The sequence below is a fragment of the Candoia aspera genome, chromosome 8 (genome assembly GCF_035149785.1).
Source record: "Candoia aspera isolate rCanAsp1 chromosome 8, rCanAsp1.hap2, whole genome shotgun sequence".
In the NCBI taxonomy this organism is placed as follows: domain Eukaryota; kingdom Metazoa; phylum Chordata; class Lepidosauria; order Squamata; family Boidae; genus Candoia; species Candoia aspera.
In genome coordinates this window covers 39,845,504-39,866,676 of record NC_086160.1, presented here as the reverse complement: position 1 = coordinate 39,866,676, position 21,173 = coordinate 39,845,504, and the positions used below count along the sequence as shown (strand labels likewise).

General features: G+C 38.2%; 1 protein-coding gene across 2 annotated transcripts in view; it reads right to left on the bottom strand.

Moving 5' to 3' along the window:
* Positions 1-648: 648 nt before the first annotated feature.
* The window catches only part of ANAPC10 (anaphase promoting complex subunit 10), a 34,057-nt gene continuing 13,532 nt past the window's right edge, over positions 649-21,173 (bottom strand). For both annotated transcript variants that reach the window (XM_063310295.1, XM_063310294.1), the window contains exon 5: positions 649-942. In XM_063310295.1, coding sequence (XP_063166365.1) covers positions 712-942 — 231 coding nt within the window. In that variant the 3' untranslated portion in view covers positions 649-711. The remainder of the gene's footprint in view (positions 943-21,173) is intronic.

Genomic DNA, 21,173 nt, shown 5'->3' with positions numbered 1-21,173 from the left:
GAGAAATAAGTATTTTCTGTAATATCCATTATTTTTCTTATTTTTTTGTGCTTTTTGTCTTGACTCCTGGTGCCTACCTCAATGAGTCCCTCTAGTTTTCTTGGCAAGATTTTCAGAAGTGGTTTGCCATTGCCTTCTTTCTAGGGCTGAGAGAGAATGAGTGGCCCAAGGTCATCCAGATGGCTTCACACCTAAGGCAGGACTAGAACTCAGAAGTGTCCTAATTTCTAGCTTAGTGCCTTAACCATTACACCAAACTGGCACTCTTATTGATCGTAATAGCTATTAGAAACATTTAAGTTAGCAGATAATGGCTGGATTTTCATGCTGTACTATGCAATTTATTGGGTTTAGCGTGTTTTGTGAATTGTAACCATTGTGACTTATTTAACAAACCATGGCATAGCACCTTGTATGAATTCATAAAGTGACACTTCTCTGAACATTTGGAATCTTATGTAAACATACCTTAAAGAGTCTTTATACATTTTGAGAAAACCTAGTGCAATTACTGAACATGCTTATGCATCAAATGAAATATCTGAAAATTTTATTCTTTCTTAGAAATTATAATAATAATGTAAACAGCAATAAACAGAAGCCAAATTATATGATGTAATTAAAAAACAGGACAATAAAACATGTGGATTTAAATCTTTATTTTGAAATTAGGTTAAAATGCATTAGGATAATTAAAGTACAAAAATCTTTTTACCTGACTGAGCGATACATCATGAAATCAATTGTTGTACATCTAGGAAATTTACCAATAGAACTTTCTTCAACTGGTGTGTAAACCTTAATTTGTCGCATATGTGTATCTCTTCCATTCTGATGATTGGCTAAAACTGCAATCTGAATCATAAATGTGCGAATAGGTTTCTTATGAGTGTCAGTTAAGGGAACATGAATCCAACCACTTGGCTCCACTAATTCAAGTTGCTGGAAAGGAAAAGAGGGGTATGTTGGGGGAGACAGAGAGAGAAAGAATTAGTTAAAATTAGGTTCAAATTATTTCTTAGCATGAGCAAACAAATTAATATCTAGTACTTCAGGAATTTGGCAGATACTGATAAGTTATTTCTCAGTTTGCTAACACCTCCCTTGGTAAACATACTCCCCTACTTTCCTCCATATGCTTAATGAATTTACAAGTCACAAAGGTGAACCCCTCCAATCCTTCATGTTGTGTAACTGAAGTTGTTGCATTTTAATGGCATGTTATTTTTGCGATACCAGGAGCATTCAGATGCAGCGGTAAGCCAAAATTCTTTCCATGGAAACGCTTCCAGTAGAGTGCACACTGTTTGATGGCTTGCAAATAGATTTTGCAAAAAAAGCTAACAAACCCAGATAACTCCATTCATAATTTAGCATCACATGCAATATGGATCTCTGACTAATTTCTCTCAGCATCAGAAGCCAAGAATTTATAGCTTCTGACTATTGTTGGTTCTGAATTGCACATTGCAACAAATAAATTGCAGACAATACTGTGTTGATTTGTTAGTAGTACCTGTTAGCGTGCCGTTATTTCATAATTATACCAAAAAGTTGAACAATTGTGGCTTATCTTTGCATGCAAACGTGACTAGTAATAAGTTGCACAATATCACATTTGGATTATGAATACTGTCTTGCAACCATTTAAATTCACAAACTTCATAATTGATAATTGACTGTAATTCATTCTTGTTCAATTATAAGATGGAATTGATCATCAGCATAATTCAACTATATTAGGAGATAGCAATTAGAATGCATAGCATATCCAAATGGATAGCCGTGCTATAGCAAAGTGTTAAAACTCAGATACTAACTGGAGACAGGAAGGTGAGTCTTTGATTCCAATTATAAATCTAAAAATAAGATCTTAATTAAAATCAGTAATAAAAATGGTTTGATTGTTTTAAAAAACATAGTATTAAAAGCACAGTTACATTCAAATCTACATAAAAGGAGGTGTCATGTAATTCATTACAATGCGCATCTGGGAAACAGCATACAAAATACAGGAAATATTCCTTTTAATTTAGATTGACTTTTAAAAATCAGATATTACACCATGATGATACTTTATTAAGATCAAGAGAACTGTCACAAAACTTAACATGCATGTGACTTGTTTTAAATTTATAATTAAATAAATGGAAGGCAAGTTTTTCATTGCCTCCATATCTCCACAGCCATCTGCACTTCTTGAATAATATCTCTAGTGGGGTAATGGATGAATATTCAGTAGAATGGATTGGGCAGAGGTCCAGCCAATTTTGAGTGATATACTTGTCATCCAGCAATCCGCACTCTGCACTATTATATCTTCTTCAGGAGAGCCCCCCGACCATCCAGAGATATTTTCTGATAGATCATTAGAATTACCATTAATGTAACTGGAGTTCCTCATTACATCCAGTGGCCCCCAACCAGAAAATGCTGCTCACTTGTCTCTTAATTGGAACAAATGTTCCTTGATATGGTATCAAAGTTTTACACTGGGGCTAACTTTTGCATTTTGAAATGTTTTAAGTCCCTTTATTTCAACCATTATAGTAATTTATTATAGATTTCAGACTCAATAGTAAAATACAGTATGTTTTAGCCATTGCTCCCAATATCGTATTTTTCCTTTAGCTCACCAAACATTCCTCTTTGTGCTCCCTGCTTCCAACTTCCCTTTTCTCAGCTGCTGCTACATCCTCTTACTTCATGATCTTCAATCTGCCTCCTTCTCTACTTCTTCACAACACTGCTCTTTATAGCAGAATTTATGCAGTGGAATCAATGCTATTCAGACTCTTACCAGATCTGTTAAAACGATGTCTTTAGGGTATGCTACAATACAGTGAAGAGCCTTTCCAAATAGTAATATTATCACTGCCTACTGATATCCCTCACCATGGCAAAAATCAAACTTTTCCCCTGTATTTGCTGTATTTCTCTGTTGGCACATAGGTATCGTTTGTAGAAAATGAATCCTTATCCTGAATTCCACAACTTCTGATCAAAGGCTCCCATGAATCATAAGAACCCAGCTTAAACAGGCTGCTATGTAATTCCAAAACTGGAACTGTCAACACATAAAGCTGCAGATTTTGGGTGCTTGCCATTTCTTTGCTTAGGAAGGAAGAGAACAAGTTAATAGCAAATGATGTACCAAATCCAGCAAGAAAATGAAGCATATCCAAAAGAAACTTCAGAAATTCCAAGTGAGTCAAAAGGAAGAATACCACAAGAGAAACTTTACAAGAAACACAGAAGTAAGCTCAGTCAAAGGACTCACTGTAAAGAGGCAAGCTCATTGGCCTAGTGAAGCAACGACCACCTAAGGAGGTGACTGTGTGGCCACCCTCAGCCACCTCCTGTAAATGGTCAAGATATGGCTAGTTCAGAGCATTAGATCAGAAAAGCTTCCTATTCACTCAAAAAGCTAAAACAGACATTCCTGAAGAGTCTACAAAAATACACCCAGCTCCAAATAAAGGCCTAATATGACTATATATTTTAATAACAATTTTAAAGAAAACATATGGTTAAACCAATTGACTATCAGCTAAGCTCTTCAGTAGTTGAGAACATAAAGAGACTGGTGGGAGATGGGCAGTGATAACGTTTGATAAATAAATAATACAGTCTCTTTTGGATTTTAGCCATTGTATTGTACTGATAATAACAGTGAGAGATACTGCACAATTCTTGTTTGGTCTACCTCCCATATCTGGTATCATTCACAAATTTCATAAGAAGAAACATCTGCTAAGTTTTTAAAAGATAATCAATGGTAGCCAATCAATAGTAAATGATATAGTCAGTCAGTAGTAAATGAGAAACTACACGTTGAATCAATAAGCTGGAACTGAAGCCCAGTGAGAAACAATGACTTAGCCATAGAAAATCTCTTTGTGTAGAATATTTATTTTAAGGTAGGACATAAAATAGTTTAAATAAACATAAATAAACTACTTATTATACCTTTATATAAAGAAAATCTAAATGGATAGGACAATATAAAAATCAGAAGTAGCCTAACTGAAAATTATTCTATCATCATCAGCTTCTGCATATACTGTAAGGGATATAGACTTTTAGCCCCCCTAGCGTCCAAAGAGTTCTAATTGAAGGCTGACCCCCATTAGGTTTATAAACAAGAAAAAAGATGTAATCTGGATATTATTCACAGTAATAATTATGAATCACAAATACATATATCATCAAAAAAAGGGGAGGGGTTTTTTTTGCATTTTTTTAAACAGTAATTTTATTAAAAATTAAAACTACAATGATAAAAAACTACAGGTACTCCTCGACTTACGACCACAATTGGCACCAGAATTTCCATCACTAACTGATGTGAAAAGCGAGACATCATGTGACCACAACACTTAGCAACGGCAATCCCAGCAATTCCCCTTGCTGTCGTTAAGAGAATTTCGCTGGTCATTAGCCAAGGACCTGCCCAATCCAAGCCATTCTGGGCTTGCTCCCTCCCAGCCCCAAGCCTCAGTAAGGTAAGGGACTGTCTTCAACTCCCCCACCTGCCTATCTCCCCCCATCTCTGCCCTTTTGGCCACTCTGCACCCTGCCTTGTGGGGCAGCAAGCAGTCCCAGAACTGCACAGTTCTGGGGCTGCTTGCCATGACCCAGGAAGCTGCAGCCACCCCAGTCCAGTCCCAGCCACCCTCGCCACCCTGCACTCCAATACCCCTGCCACCCTGTGCTCCACCGCCCCAGCTGACCTTGCTGTCTTCTTGCTCCCACTGACGAGGCGTGCCCGGCCTGGGCCCTCACACCAGGAAGCCCTTTTGTGAGAAGCTGGCAAAAGCAAGCTGGCAAAAGCAAGCCCCTTTGCAAGTGGTTTCTCCGGTGACCAATTCCTACACGTGGCTCCCTGAGGCAACCCCCAGCCTTCTCCCACTGGGTGAAACTGCTTCCTGAAGGCAGGAAGTAATTTAACCCAATGGGAAAGGGTCGGGGTTGGCTCAGGGAGCCACGTGTAGGAATCGGTCGCTGAAGAAACCACTTCCAAAGGGGCTTGCTTTTGCTGGCTTTGTGCAAAGGCTTCTGGGCATGAAGGGCCAGGCTAGGCACATCTCGTCAGCAGCAGGAGCAAGAAAATGGCAAGATGAGCTGGGATGGTGGAGTGCAGGGCAGCAGGGGTCCTGGAGCACAGGGTGGGGAGGGCGGCTGCAGCTGGGACTGGCAGCTGTGGCTTCCTGGGGCTGCTTGCTGTTCTGCAGGGCAGGGTGCAGGGCGGCCAAAAGGGCAGAGATGGGTGGAGATAGGCAGGGGGAGTTGAATTGCCCCTGGGGTCATAAGTGTTGGTGGGCTGCCACACACCTAAAATTTGATCATGTGACTGTGGGACGCTGCAATGGCTGTAACTTTGAGGACTGGTCGTAAGTCACTTTTCTAAGCGCCATCATAATTCTGAACATTGCTGAACAAATGGTTGTTAAGTTGAGGACTACCTGTAATGCAAACTAAAAAAAATAACAAATAGAAGGTGCAGAAAAAAAAGGAAAAGAGAAAAAAATAGAAAAGAAATAAAAACTAAGAATATAGTAAAAAAAAGAAAAATATATAAAGAAATGACTTCCCCCTTCAACCCAACAAGTATAAACAATTTTAGTAACTTATGACCTCTTAAAATAAAAGAGATGACCTCTTCTTCCCATATCCCATCTCTTATCTATAAACAAATCCTTAAAAACCTCGTCATTACAATCCTGGTCAGCAAAAGTCCATTAAGGGTTATCAGAGATAACAACATACCTATTTTAACCCTCATCAAATAAACCAACTTAATATTCCTTCCTTTTACTTTTAACAATCTTGATCTTTAGTCCCTTCAAATGTCTTAAAACTTGATTTCTCTTAATTTTTTCTTTGTCCCTTCTCACAAAATTCTTCAAAGCTTTAACAAGCCTCTCTTGTAAATCCAATATAGGAAGATTATCCAGGTCTCTCTCTTGGTTTGTTGTTTGTAGATCCCTTTTAATTATTAAGACATCAGCCGGTTTCTTTTGTATGTCCAGTGTCCATATCATTCTTGTAGTTTGTCATTTTTAAATCCACTTTCATATCAGTCTCAGTCTTGTCCAGTAAAACTTGTTCCTATTCCATAACATCTTTTAAATACAGTCTATCTGTAGAGGCAGACACTCTTAAAATTAACTTCTGGGTCCATTTTTTGAAAATATCCTTCAATATGTCCAATGTTAAAATATTTTTAACATTGGACATATTGAAGGATATTTTTGAACAATGACCCAGATTATTTGGGACCTGACTCGAGACAGTGGCCTCACCCTGGACTTATTTTTCTTGTCAGACCAGTGGCAATGTGATCTGAGGGGAGAGTTACAGCTATCCCCATTGTCATGGTCAGATCACGCCCTGGTAGCCCTGAGATTCTCCTATGCTGCCCCCCTCCACAGGGAGGCAGGACCCATTCAACTGGTCTGCCCCCAGTGACTGATGGAACCGGTAGGGTTTCAGAGGGAGCTGGTGGTCATACCTGAGGATCTGCTGCACAGTCCAGCAGAAGCCCTGGCTGCTGCCTGGAATAGGGAAGTAGCCGGGGCCTTGGACAGGATCGCGCCTGTGCAGCCTCTCTTGTCCCATCATACCTGACATTCCCCGTGGTTTACGGAGGAGCTGAGGGTTCTGAAGAGGATTAAGAGATGCCTAGAGTGCCGCTGGAGGAAGACAAAGACCAAACCCAACCGAACACAAGCTAGAGCCGCTATTAAGGCCTACCTTGTGGTGGTAAGAGTGGTGAAACGTCAGTATTTCTCCACTCTTATTGAATCCACAGAATGCTGCCCAGCAATCCTGTTTAAGGTCACACAATCCCTCCTGGGGAAGGGGGGTTCCGTGGCCTATCTTCAGGGCCATGCTGAGGAGTTTTCTAAACATTTGCAGGATAAAATCACTTGGATCCGCTCTAAGTTGGACTCCAAGCATGAGGCAGAGTCTGGGGAGATGCTGAGAGAACGGGCTTACCCTGTTATCTGGGAGCAGTTTGATCCTGTTGGGCCCGAGGAAGTGGACAGGACCCTCTGGGCTATAAATGCCACCACCTGTCAGCTAGATCCATGTCCCCCCTGGCTAGTGAAAGCTGCCAGAGAGGTGACATGTGGTTGGGTCCAGGAGATGGTTAATGCATCCTTGAGAGAGGGGGTGTTTCTGACAGCCTTCAAGGAGGCTCTGGTGCACCCCCTCCTCAAAAAGCCATCGCTGGACCCTACTGTTTTGGACAATTTTTGTCCAATCTCCCACCTCCCCTTTTTGGGGAAGGTGGTTGAAAAGGTGGTGGTGCTGCAGCTCCAGAGGCTTCTAGATGAAACGGACTATCTAGACCCCTTTCAGTCAGGTTTCAGGCCCAGATATGGGACAGAAACGGCATTGGTTGCACTTAGGAATGATCTCTGGCGGGAGCGGGATGGAGGCAGTACGTCCATCCTCATTCTTCTTGACCTCTCAGTGGCTTTCGATACCATCAACCATGATATCCTTTTGGGACGGCTCAGGGAGTTGGGGGTGGGCGGCGTAGCCTTGCACTGGTTCACCTCCTTCCTCCAGGGCTGGTCCCAATCGGTGATGATAGGGAGTGAGAGGTCTGACACTCGGCCTCTCCTTTGTGGGGTGCCGCAGGGCTCGGTACTCTTTCTGCTCCTTTTTAACATCTACATGAAACCACTGGGTGAGATCATCCATCCTCACGGGACGAGGTATCATCAGTATGCAGATGATACACAATTATACATCTCCATCCCAGATGAAGTAAGTGATGCTGTGACCATCCTTTCCAGGTGCCTGGAGGCTGTGGGGGCCTGGATGGGGAATAACAGGCTTCAGCTGTACCAGGGTAAGACAGAGTGGCTGCGGGTGGGAGGCTCCTCGGTATCCTGGAATTTAACATCTTTGGTTCTGGATGGGATTGCACTGACCCAGATAGACCCGGTGCAGAACTTGGGGGTCTTACTGGACTCACGACTCCTGCCAGCAGAGCAGGTGGCAGCCATAGCCAGGAGAGCCTTTGCACAACTTCATGTAGTGTGCCAGTTACGCCCTTTCCTGGACTGGGACGCCCTTCGCACAGTCACTCATGCCCTGGTCATCTAGCATATAGACTGTAAAGCACTCTATATGAGGCTACCCTTGAAGAGTATCCAGAAGCTACAGCTGGTCCAAAATGTGGCCGTGCAAGCAATTATTGGTGCCCCTAGATTGGCACTTATTACACCACTGCTTCGCAAGCTGCACTGGGTGCCAGTTTGCTTCCAGGTGCAATTCAAGGTGTTATTACTTTTAAAGCCCTACATGGCATGGGACCAGGGTACCTGAGGGACCACCTCATCCCCATTACATCCACCCGTCCCACCCGATCATGCAGAGAGGGCATGTTACAGACCCCGTCTGTAAGAGAGTTCCATCTGGCGGGGTCCAAGAAGCGAGCCTTCTCTGCAGTGGATCCTGCCCTTTGGAACATTCTTCCCCCAGAGATAAGGCAGATTCCATCTCTTGTGGCTTTTCGTAAACTAAAAACCTGGTTTTGCCACCTCGCTTGGGGTGGGAGGGAGAGTAACCATTCCTAGAGATGGTTAGCGCCCTAAATGGCCTCTTAGACATATGTGAGCGATTTTCCAACTAGCATCATCATCAGAATTTTATACTGTATTTATTTTAATATTATATTTGTATTTATAGTTTTTATGGTATTTTAATGTTTTATCCTGGTTGTAAACCGCATAGAGTCCCCCCTTTGGGGGGAGATGGGTGGTGGCAACATTTGATAAATAAAATTTTGCTCCATTCTGTATTAGTAAGTTAATTTTTTCTTCTTTAATTGTAATCTTTAGTTTCTTCTAGTTCCCTCTAGTGACCAACCTTCAAAGTTCCATTCTATCATGTTTTTTTAAAGAATTCAAAACAAAAGTATTTTCCCGTGGAAAGGATTCTTATAATTAATTCCAAAATCTTATTTCAAATTTATCTGCACCCTCAGTCCATTTGTAACTTTCTAAATCAAAGTTTTAATCGCCCTTTTGCTGTTTATTCTTTCTCTGAGGATTGAAGGAAACTCAGCCAGTGCTGTAAAACTTGTTGATCTAAAGGTTCCTAATAGATGAAAACCAGTTAACAAGCAATTTCCCAAAGTGCTTAGAAAAGGAAGCATGTGAACCCAGTGTCCTTAAAGACACTGACTATGGGTTGAGCAAGATAGCTATTCCCTCATCAACCAGAGCAATATGTCTTGCGGTCTCCTCGTGAGGAGCAATTATAAGGAGCACTTGTGGGCAATCTGAAGTCCTCTCCTTGTCTGGAGAGGAATTACAAAGAACTTGTCTACTCGCTGGCTCTTCATTCTGCTGCAGTTGTTGGCTCTACTTTTAACGGAGCCATCTTCAGTTCACCATTTCTTCCCCAGAAGTCTCCCAATCAAATGCATTCTGATTTGCACATACCCTGTCTTTTATCTGCTTTTTATAGGACTAGCAATATAATAAATATTCTTTAACTACTGTATATAAAATGGCAGTGCACACAGTAGAACAAACAGCATTCTAGCATATTTATGATACATTTTCAATACGAGACTATAAGCATTTATTTTTTAGAATATCCATATGGTTCCCATGTATAACTTTCATAAGAATATATAACAAATAGAATTTTAACACCTATTTGATTTTAACAATTTCCAATTTGAAAGTTGCCAGCAATTCTTCCTGTATTATTTTTCTTAAGAAAGACCATGACCTTCAAACCTCTTCAATCCGTACAGTATATCTTTGATTAAACCAACTCATAATTCATCACAGCACCCAAATTTATTTTAATGAAGTACTTATTTGCAATTATTTATTATTAAGAAGGAAGAATTGTAGAGAAACTATATAAAGTAAGTAATTGTGAAATCTTAATTTCCATGTTTTATTATTTCATCAGCGCACAGAATGATTCCCACATATGCAGTCTGCTACTGTTACCACCAAAATTCTCCTTCACATACCAGGTTCTGGGAGATCGTTATACATTTTCATATTAAATATGACTTATACACAGAAATGAAAACAGGATTTATAGTCCTAACAGTCATATTAGATCAGAGGATACAGATGCCAAATTGGGGTTGGGGTAAGGGATGAACTTCAAGCTTTTGGAATTTCCTGTTCTTTTCTTTCCTTTTGCAATGAGGTATACAAACACGTGTCTGATTCAAAGAACATATTCTTAAAATTAAAGAATGATAATCCCAGAAAACTATTTTGAACACTCAAACCTAAGTGAATTCACAATTATTTTACCTCACTTCTGATTTCATCCAACTTTCTTCATTCCAGCAGTATAATTTAATATGTGTCTATGTGTGTGTGTTTTGGGGTGCTGGTTATTTACTTGTAGTTCTATGTGTGGGGGGTGGTTATTTAGTTGTTAGTGAGTTGTACTACTATTAAAAGTTAAAAATTCCTGTTCATCTATTCCAAATCACTTTCATGCTCAAATATACATGGAAATATGCATATTTATTATATGTAACAATATAAGTAAACTTAATCTGGGATTATTTACAGTATGCAGTGTAATTCAGATATATGCTATATAAAATAATTCAAGGTACATTTAGGGGTTTCAAAGTTATTGCTGAAGCCTTTTCTTCGACGCTGGTATATGATTATGCAGTCCAATTTAGATGGACTTTGGAAAGTAAAATATAAGCATGTAGTGCTGAATGCAAGAGTTTAGAACAAGATCAACATACACCCAGAAAGTGGAAGTATACTCAAAAAACTACTGGCTAAATTTTAGACAATACCTCATACAATGATTTAATATATTTATTTTGCAGATGATGCATCTCTCTAAATGATTGTCATATTGGATTGTTTTAAGAATGACAACATGTCCAGTTCATTGGTTTTATGCTCTTTCAGCCAAGATCTACAGACAAATTGTTCAGACAAACAAAAGAATTTTCTAAACAAGCATATTTGGTAAGTTGCAGCTTCCCCGGAACATTAGTCTTTAATTATTGGAATGAAGCTAGTAGACTGCACTCTGACCTAAAGTGGATGACACAATGGGGTCACTATGATTTGAGATTAGGGCTAACTTTTTCAAACAAAACCCAGAAAAATTAAAGAGAGATACCAGATTAAAGTAGGCCTACTTGAATATGAAAAAGAGCTTGTTAGATATGCATTACTCTAGAGCAGTGTTTCTCAATCTCAACAACTTTAAGGTATGTAGACCAACTCCCAGAATTCCTCAGCCAGCCTGTTGAAGTCCACATACCTTAAAGTTGTTGAGGTTGAGAAACACTGTTCTAGAGGGATAAGGAAATATAAATCCACCAAAATTTTCCACCAACAGACTGTTACAACCACATGGAATCACCGTAGCACTGTAGCACATAAACCAACTAAAACTCTTCAAAACATATTAAGCAACCCAAAAGACCCAATAGCCCAAGAAGAAAAAACAGGAGTTATTTACAACATACAGTGCAAAGACTGTAACAGCCACTACATAGGACAGACGGGCAGAAGACTAGCAGAATGCATCCACAAACACCAACTAGCAGTCAGAAGACACAATGAGAACTCCTTAATCTCACAACACATGGACAGACTCAACCATAGTTTCAACTGGGAAACTGTGAGTATCCTAAACCAGGCCAAATCCAAAAACGCCAGAGAATTCCTGGAAGCCTGGCACTCAGACAAAGCAGCCATCAACAGACACATAGAGGTAAACAACATTTACATACCATTCAAAAGAGACAACAGAAAAGCCAAAAGACCAGTACACTCCCTTGCCAGCAATCAACACCCAGATAGGCAAAAATCAACACTAGGATTAACACCAGATGAACCAGCAAACAGCACAATACACCCTAATCAAGGAACTATTAACTCAGGCAATCAACCAAGCAGTAAACAACAGCCCAATCAAAGAACTCCCAAGGAGAGAACAACACCCCTACCAACACAAGCAGGGCAAGCCACTGTGTATAAACTGAGAGCAAGTCCCACTCCCTCTTTGCACTGAAGATGTTGCCTAGTCTGGCAAGGAAACGTCTGCAAGAAAACAACAAGGCTCAGAGAACACCAAGGACTCCACAAAAATTTCTCTTCAGCACACAAATGAAAAGATACAGGGGCCTATCTGATTTCCTACCAATGTCAGAAAAGAGACAAACATTCCAACACTGACTGTTTTATTCCTCAACCCCCATCCCCCCTCTCTCTTGTATTTGGTTAACTGATAGTACTCCAAACTAGATCTGTCCTATTTGTTTTGCACAAGTCACATATAAACACAAAATGTGTCCAATGTCACTGTGATTACATCAGTGTAAGAACTTGGCATAAAACTGCAATGCCTTTGAAATAATGTATTTTACTGCAAACTGCCAGGAATCCATTTCCCTCAATTCTTCATTAAGGCATCTATCCCTATTTCCAGGTTTTCTCTGAGGACCCCCAAAACCTCAGAAGAAATTTGGGGATATGCAGCAGGCTGTAGCTGAGACTAGGAGACTCCCTCTGTATGAGGATTCTGGCACAAAAGTTCCACTGGATACACAGGACTAAAAATTCTTCTAAACTTTAGAGAACAAATAATTAGTTATTTCCTAGTATTATAGTGTACACTATTTTTCAGCACTGTGGCTTGAAAAGACTCATGGAAAATACTTTCCTTCTACTTCCAGTCTTTGCTTATTCAGTTTGTCCTGTTTTTTATCATATATAATGGAAAAGGACTACGAATGTGCAAATTAAAGTTCATAATTTACTTCCAGAATTGTTTGCTATGTCTAGACAGATTTCCTGAATATGAATAAATGAACAAGTAAAAAATAATAAACTAAGCAATGGTGTTAAAGCATTTTTGCATCCGTACAATTGAACAGAAGTATATTCAAATTTCAGCAGGTGAGAATATCTTACTTTATTATACTAATACAACAACATCCTACTTCATTTGTAGTTTTTGCATAATACAAGCTTCCACATCAATATAAATATAAGCAAAACAAAATATGGCCCTGAAGTACCAGTTACATCTTTTGGATCTATAACAAAGATGAGACACATATGAAGAAAACTGCAAAATTCGTCACCACCACCACCTTCAATTCCCAATATATTTATTTAAATGGATCAAGGAAGAAAGCTGAAATGATATAATCAAATAAATCTTTGAAGATAACATGCTATTTTTATTAACCTAAATATTGGATTAGGGGGAAATAAAAAAGGGTGGTTCTATCCCACTGCATATTCTTTCTACTGATTCCCCTTGCCACTTTTCTGTACAAGTGAACAGATGTAAAAAAAAAAAAAGGTTTATTTTTAAAGACTGAACATATCACTTATATAGGTGAGAAGGAGAGCTCTAACCAGAAAAACCATGTGCAAATGCTAAGTTCAATGAATATTTCGCCTTCAGGGAGTAAAAGTACCAGTCACAGGAGTTTTGCAGCAATATACAATGGTAAGAATTCCTCAGTGGAGGGCCATCAGTAACCTACAAAACAGTAATACAGGTTTCAGGTGGCACAGCTGGTACTTTAAATTGGGGAGGGGGTTAGGAGAGCCATTTTTTTCTGTTTAGAGATTGTTTTTCCAATTGCATTTCAATTTTACACAACCTGCTCTCCTGTTTTGAGAAAAAGAAAAAAAGGTTACAAAATAGCTTGAAATTCTTATTTCATAAATACGGTAGCCAAAGAGAACATTATTTCTCACCTCCTCATCTGCTAAAATTTACATATAAGGTAAAACAAGCATTTTATATAGAGCACTGGATTCACATGAAAATGTTCTCTCTAACAATTGTTTTTAAAGGTCTTGGTCTTGTTTTGGATCCTGGATTTTGAGCAATCTGAGAGGGTAGTGTTATGTCAATGCCAGATCATTATCTCAGTGACAAAGTATCAGCAGAAACTGTATCAGAGGAAGCCATGTTTAAAAACTGAAGAGGATATCCTACATTCAAAGTAGTAGTATGTAACAATAAATTTTAATTGTTTGCATGTTTTCTATTCTTGACTACCCACAAAACAACTTATTCCATTTATGATTAATCTGACCTGTAAGCTATAACCAGCAATATATTTTTGCTTTATGGAAGTCACCTAGCAAAAGAGTAGAAAACACTGTTTTTAACTAACTGAAAAATAAGGGAAATAACATATTTTGTCATTTAAAAAGTTATCAACAGTAGCATTTTAAAATGATTTTTTCTATATCTTGGGAACTGATGAACACTTTTTTTAACTAAATACAAAATATAACTGATCTAAACATTGTCAGACAGCTCTTTTTAAGGCCAGTATCAAAAGTGCCTGGTGCAATCACTTTTTTAAAAAAAATAAAAGCTAAGGTATACTTCATCTAAAATGAAAACCAAGTTTAACATCTTCAATAATCATATGCCAGTATTTAAATTATCTCTTCCCCAACTATCACACACATATATACATGCACATTCCTTCAGTTTTTATCCTTTCAAGCCAGAAGAAAACAAAACAGGTTAGAAGAGCATATGTTTTTTTCTGAGAAAGCAGAAAAAAAGATATTTATCCAATCCTCTCACCTCCATTGATTTTGTTCTTTTTTTCATGTGGTAATGACCATCTGTGAAATAGCTATAATGTGCTTAGCAAAGCAAATTTAACAATATTCACTACAAACTTTAAAATACAAGAGCCAAAAGACTTGAGCATTTTCTCCAATATTCCAAAGAGAACTCTTAAGGGGAAAAAAATGGTGTGCGAACAGCAGACACTGATGTTCACACAAGCATACTGCATACAGCTCAGCAGGCGGTACTTCTGTTTTTATTGGATTAAGCCCTGGCACAATGGAGCTTCAATGCCATAACTGCTTATTTCATTGCATGCCAGCCTTGAAAACAACAGGTAAAAAGAAAATAAAGCCAAGCACATAAAGAGAGAAAGCTGCACCCTATCTATTTTTTCTTTTCAGAGAGTCACAAGCTAGAATGTTCTTAATTCTTCATTTCAAACTATATAATTTATAACCATGACACGAATAAGGAAGAAGCACAAAGGAGAAAATACAGAAACATAGCGTTCCCAAGGTTCAGTTTACAAGGACCTCACACAAAGTTTTTTTTTTTGCTTGCTAGTCTGCTAGAAACAGCATTATTTGCTAAAAATGCAAAAGCTGCCAAAAGCTATGGTCCATCTAAAGCAAACATGTTTAAGATGGAAACGGAGAGCCAGTGCTGAAGGAAGCCAGAGGACAGTGCAGTAAAATCTATCTTAACACTGTAGAATAGGTTGTTCTTAAATAACTGTAAATAAGTTGTGCTCCCATATCAAGGATCTGAATTATGTAAAATACATTATGTTAATAAGAAATTAGAAAGTTTGAACCGTGATTAAGCTATTTCCCCTCCCCCTTTCTGTCAAGTTATTGGGAATTCAACACTAGTCTTGGTTCACATGCTAGAACAATGGGAAAATTTTCCGAATGGTTGAACGCTAACCCTGACAAGTGTGGAGAGCCAACTACAATACATTATATGGTAGCATAACCTGCCACCCACGAAGCTGAGAGAACAGCTTTCAAACACATGCACTGAGCTGTAAAACCACAAAATCCCTTATTACATATTGTCTCTCTTACTTTAGGTGAAACATACCATCATTTCCCCCTCATTACAAATCTAAGGAACTGACTGATTTCTTTTTCCTTTTTCTCTTTTTTTGAGTCACCATCTGAAAGCTAGCTTTCCAGTCAACTAAATGATCGTTTTAAATATCAGGTGCAATTCAGATCATTGCTTTTCAAAAGAAAAAAACAAACAATCACCTCTCTCTGGCTTATAATGAATCTAAGCATGTCACATTTGCGGTTCTCAGGCCTTATTTTTATTTTTACAGCTATTTTTAATTTATTTAAAGATAGACCCCCCTTCTTTTCCAACCCAACCCAGTCTCTTTCCGTGTGGTATTTCTTGTGATTTAAATAGACCACATATTGGATTTTTGAATTCTTCTCTGTTGGAAAAAGAAGTATGGTATGCTATTTTTTAATAGCCGTAAAGAAAACGTAATTGCCATTATAATCAGATTTTAAAGGTAAATCATAGTGATATGTCAATAGTTTTCTAAGGTTAAATAAAAAAAGCTGTTTTTTTTTATGATGGGTGCTTTCTTCCACTGCATACTGACGGCTTCACAAAAACATATTCTAGGATACTCAGATGTGCTACTTTAGATATTGGCTTGTTCATATTGGCAAAAATCAGACATCGTTACAGAATAACAAACATACTCCACCCTCATTACAACAGAGTGCGATCACCAGCCAAACTTTCTTGTATTTTCATCAGAAAAGTAGTACAATTGTAAGAGGAAAAAAAAGAATGCAAACTGAAACAGGAGTATATTAGTCAACTTCTTAAAAATACTGTTCCAAGACAAAAGGAAACTTCTTAGCAAATGTTTTCACTAAATGTTTTACTAAAGCATTCATGTTTATGAAAAGAGCAAAAGCTCATTCAAACATTTAGTATGTGCACATTCAGTACATGATCTCCTAACCTCTCTGTGACTGAATTCCAGGGTTCTTAGAGGATGTTCTAGTTTCTTATCGAGCTTTTTAACTTGCAATTTTGTTGGCAGGGAAAACTTGTTTGGCATGTTTGTTATATAGTGACAGGGTCAATGAGTCCAGTGACCTATTGGTCATTCTGCCCAATAGCTCAGCAGATTGTTTGGTTGAGCCTAGTTAGAGCCTACTATAAAGTGCAGTTCCCTTTCCAGGTAGGGCAATACAAGCTATCCACTAAGATGTTATTAATAACTCTAAATGCAAGTTCCAGCTATTTACTACTCCGAATTTGTGTCACTCTTTATGGGTATTGCTTATAGGTCATTAATACAATCTTTCAGGAACCTCTTGTGCAAATTCAAAATCCTTTTGTCATGAAATGTTACATTCTTTCTGACAGAGAACGCCATACTTAACTGAAAACGTACATTACTGGGATATGATGGCATTCACTCACATCTCAGAAGATTGGGGATAGCCATCATAGTTCCAATCTATAAAAAATGACAAAAGAGAAGAAAAATCCAGCCAACTACCGTTCAATCAATCTTTTGGATATAATTAGCAAATCTATGCTAAACACCTGTTTGAGAAGTTTGATGATTTGACTGAAGGTAACAATATCCTAGATGAAGAACAGGCTGATTTTAGGACAGGAAGACCTACTATAGACAAAGCAATAATATTACAACACCTAGTGAAGAAATATACCTATGGGTTCAAAGGTTCTCTTTATGCAGATTTTGTACATCTCAAAACTTCATTTGATTCCATATCAAGAGGACTACTGTGGAAGAAACTGCTGTCTACCAACACAGACAAACAATTACTTTTATTAATATATAAACTCTACAGTAACATCAACCTGAGAGTAAGATGTGGTTCCCAAGGGCAGCTAACTAACTCAATTATAGCAGCACAAAGAATAAAGCAAGGTTGTATCCTCGCTCCATTATTTTTAAATGTTTACATAAACTCAGTCACACAACACATCAGTAAAGACAATCTTCACCTGCCAAAACTAGCTGGCAGACACCTTTCAGTTTTCCTGTATGGTGATGACATGGTTATTCTGTCACTGTCTCTGGTAGGGATGTGAAGAGCCCTTATATCCTCTGCTCAATATTGTAGAAACGACAAATTGATGATAAATTACCAAAAAAAAAAAATTCTGACCTTTAACAAAATACTATTCATTATTAATGGCAAGTTAAATGCTTTAACTACTTGGAATCATCTTTCATTCCTTGGGATGCAGAGACTCACACTTGGTTCATATATCACAGGTTGCCCAGAGGAGTGCTATAGCCATACTGTCATTTTATTCCTCTAAAGGTGAACACTACATTCTGGCTGCCCTAAAATTATTTGAGGCAAAAGTTATGGCACAATTATTACATGGGATTAAACTGGGGCCTTATGCTAACTGCAGCTGAAAGGGTACAGTCCAAGAGTTTTGAGATCGAACATACCCCAGATGTGTATCTAATGCAGCTATAAGACTAGAACTAGGAATTACAAGGATAGAAGCCAGGATCTGGATTGTTATCTTTAATTACTGGCTAAAATTACTATTTAATCTAACAGTCCTGACATTCCTGGTTAGCAGGGATAACTTCCAATCCATCCATTGCAAAAAAACTGGCAGCCTATGGCTTCTCTAATGAGGCAATACAAAGGAGGGGATATGACCAAGCAAAAGTTTACTGAAGGAGAGGATCCTTGATACAGGATGGTAACATGATTTCAGTTTAGCACCAAGGCTACATAAGTCTTGGAGACTGTCTTTTACCATCAAGCCAGCTGATTATTGCCAATCCTGAATAAAAAATAGACATTGCAGAGCATTTGCTCTAGCTAGATTCAACATACTTCAACAGTTAGTAATTAAATACCAAAAGATTCCCTTCCATGAATGACTTTGTCCCTGTGACCCCTTGGGATAGAGGATGTTCAGCATGTCCTGTTGCACGGTAATGTCTATTTGAACCTGTGTGACATATTAATTCATCCCCTTATAAGGAATTCCCAGGGAGAGATGATCCCTGGTACATCTCCTATCTTCTAGCAGATTATAAGACCACTACTACCCATAATGTGGCCAAATTGTGCCTCACTACTACAAGAGTGAGGCAACAAATATTACCCAATCAAACTGCATTCCTTTGATACCTTTAAAATCTTCTCCCCTCCCTTTTCTCTTCTCTTCTCTAACTCTTAAAAGTCTTTTAATTGCCATTTTTAATGATGCATGTAGAATTTTATGTATGTATGTGTACATGTACACACATTGGTCAAAGACTGCAATAAAGTTTACCATCCAACTTGAACTGTCTCAGATGCTAAGTCCTGATACATTTGAAGAATTTTTATAAAAATATTAGTACTCATCTAGAATGCTGGATGAAAAAAGAACACAGTAAAAAGTTTCCTTAAAGTCAAGTTCAAATCCTGGTGAATCCATGAACACATTGATGTAATTAGCTTACAACAATATGGAAGTGATTTTTAAAAAAAACAATTACCTCCACAAGTCCTTAATGTTAGGTTGGGATTTTTTTTTCAGACTTCAAGTCAACCTTGACTTCTGGCAACTTCATGGATAGATCCATGTAGTTTTCTTGGCAAAATTGTTTAAGTGGTTTGTCATTACTTTCTTCTGGGACGTTTTCAACTATTCAGTCTAGGGCGGACGGTGACTGGCCCAAAGTCATCCAGCTGGCTTTCATACCTAAGAGAGGATTAGAATCTGGATCTCCCCACTCCCAGTCCAATGTGTTAACCACACAAATAAATAAACACAACGCAAATACATAAAATATGTAAGAAGCCCCATCAAATGTAGAGTGGAGGCTTGTAAAATGAATACAACCTCTCCTCGCTTAGCGACAGCAATCCATTCCTTAAATCAGAAGCTAAATGGCTGCTAAGCGAAATGATTGCTAAGTTAATATGTGAGAGAGAGAGAGAGGAAGAGGGAGAGAGAGAGATGCTGCAAAGATACTGGTTACTGCCTTCTCATTCAGATAAGTTCTCCCATACAGTGTGCTGTGCTCAACCCATTTTTTCCCCTCATAGGGTGGAGAGATTGCTTAAACAAACTATCTCTTCCTGGGCTGCTTTTCTCCTCAGTGCAACACTTCCCTAAAAAGTGCTAATCCCAAGTTAACAAGCTCAGCTCTGTGACCTTAATTAGTTGATTAGAACCCTCAGGCCAGCTTGCACTGCTGCCTGAAACTGACCAGACATTAATCAGTTTCACATTGAAGGCTTTTGTTGTCAGGTGCATGAAAGTTGGTCTAAATGCACCTATTGGTCAGAAAATGAATTTTATATTACTATGGTATTTGCGAATGGTCACTAACCAAGGTAGTTGCTAAACAAGGAGTGGCTGTATAACATTGTCCAGCATCCTCTCTTCCTATATATCTTCCAAGCTATTCTACACTTCTTCCCTAATTATGTGTAAAAAAGAGTGGGAGTTTCTTCTTCTCTCTTTTTAAGTCCTAAAATTAGATGTACAATTTCACCATTAGTTTACTAATTTCATATGTTAAAGAGCTTTGCATCTGGGTTTTAGGCATCTTTTTTTAGGTGATAAACTTTGAACTTTATGGAGTTTCTAAAACCAGTTTGTAATATAGTTTGGGATTTCTCTCATAAACACGTTTAGTAATTCTAAATATTCTAGCTCTTGGATTTAATCAGTATGAACAGCTCCAATGAATTTATTTAAATACTTTTGCGGAATAATTGTACTGTCAAAGAGAAGAATCTCAAGAAAATGAGTGAGTTACTTGTTGCAAGATTATTTTTGTTGATTACTTCATTTAAAATGAAAACCTAGCAAACAGATAAACATTTCCACTGTTGATACAAACAACAGAATAAAATGATAAGAAAACAATTTATTATGGTTACCTACTTTAGCTCTATATTTTTTGGTGCCAAAATGTAGAAAGATTGCTAGCAGCCATGAAACAGAAGGATGATTTCTATTGGCACAGACAATGCTCTAACAAAGGTTTACACAGATTCATTTCCAGGTTAGTTCACATGTCATGGTATTAAATCTATGTTTTGTTTGATTGTGTAGTAAACATCTCTTTCTTAACAAGCTACTACATACTACATACAAATTGAATACTAAAGATACTTCCTTAGAAGAAGCAACATGTTACTAAGTTTCCTTATCAGACAAACTCAGGCTTTCCTCTGCAAGTCAGAACTAGGTCAAGATTAAAATAAAATAAGCAGCATTTATTAATATCTTTCCATTTTACTCTACTGATGATCTCACCAAAATAAATTATGAGAAGTAGAGACATAATGTTCATTCAGATGGCAGAACAAGTGATAACAATGGCTTACCAACAATGCATCTGCTTGTACCCATTGTGTCTTCTCTCTGACTAATGTGATTAGGAAACAATAATTGTTTCCAGCCCCCAGAGTCCCCTTTACCTGCAATTGCTAAAAATTTGTGATGTAGTTCACAATCATTCGGAAGTGCAGTACATACATGAGAATGATAGTATAAGCCCTAAAAGAGGCTTAATAGTTTTAAAACAAAGAAAC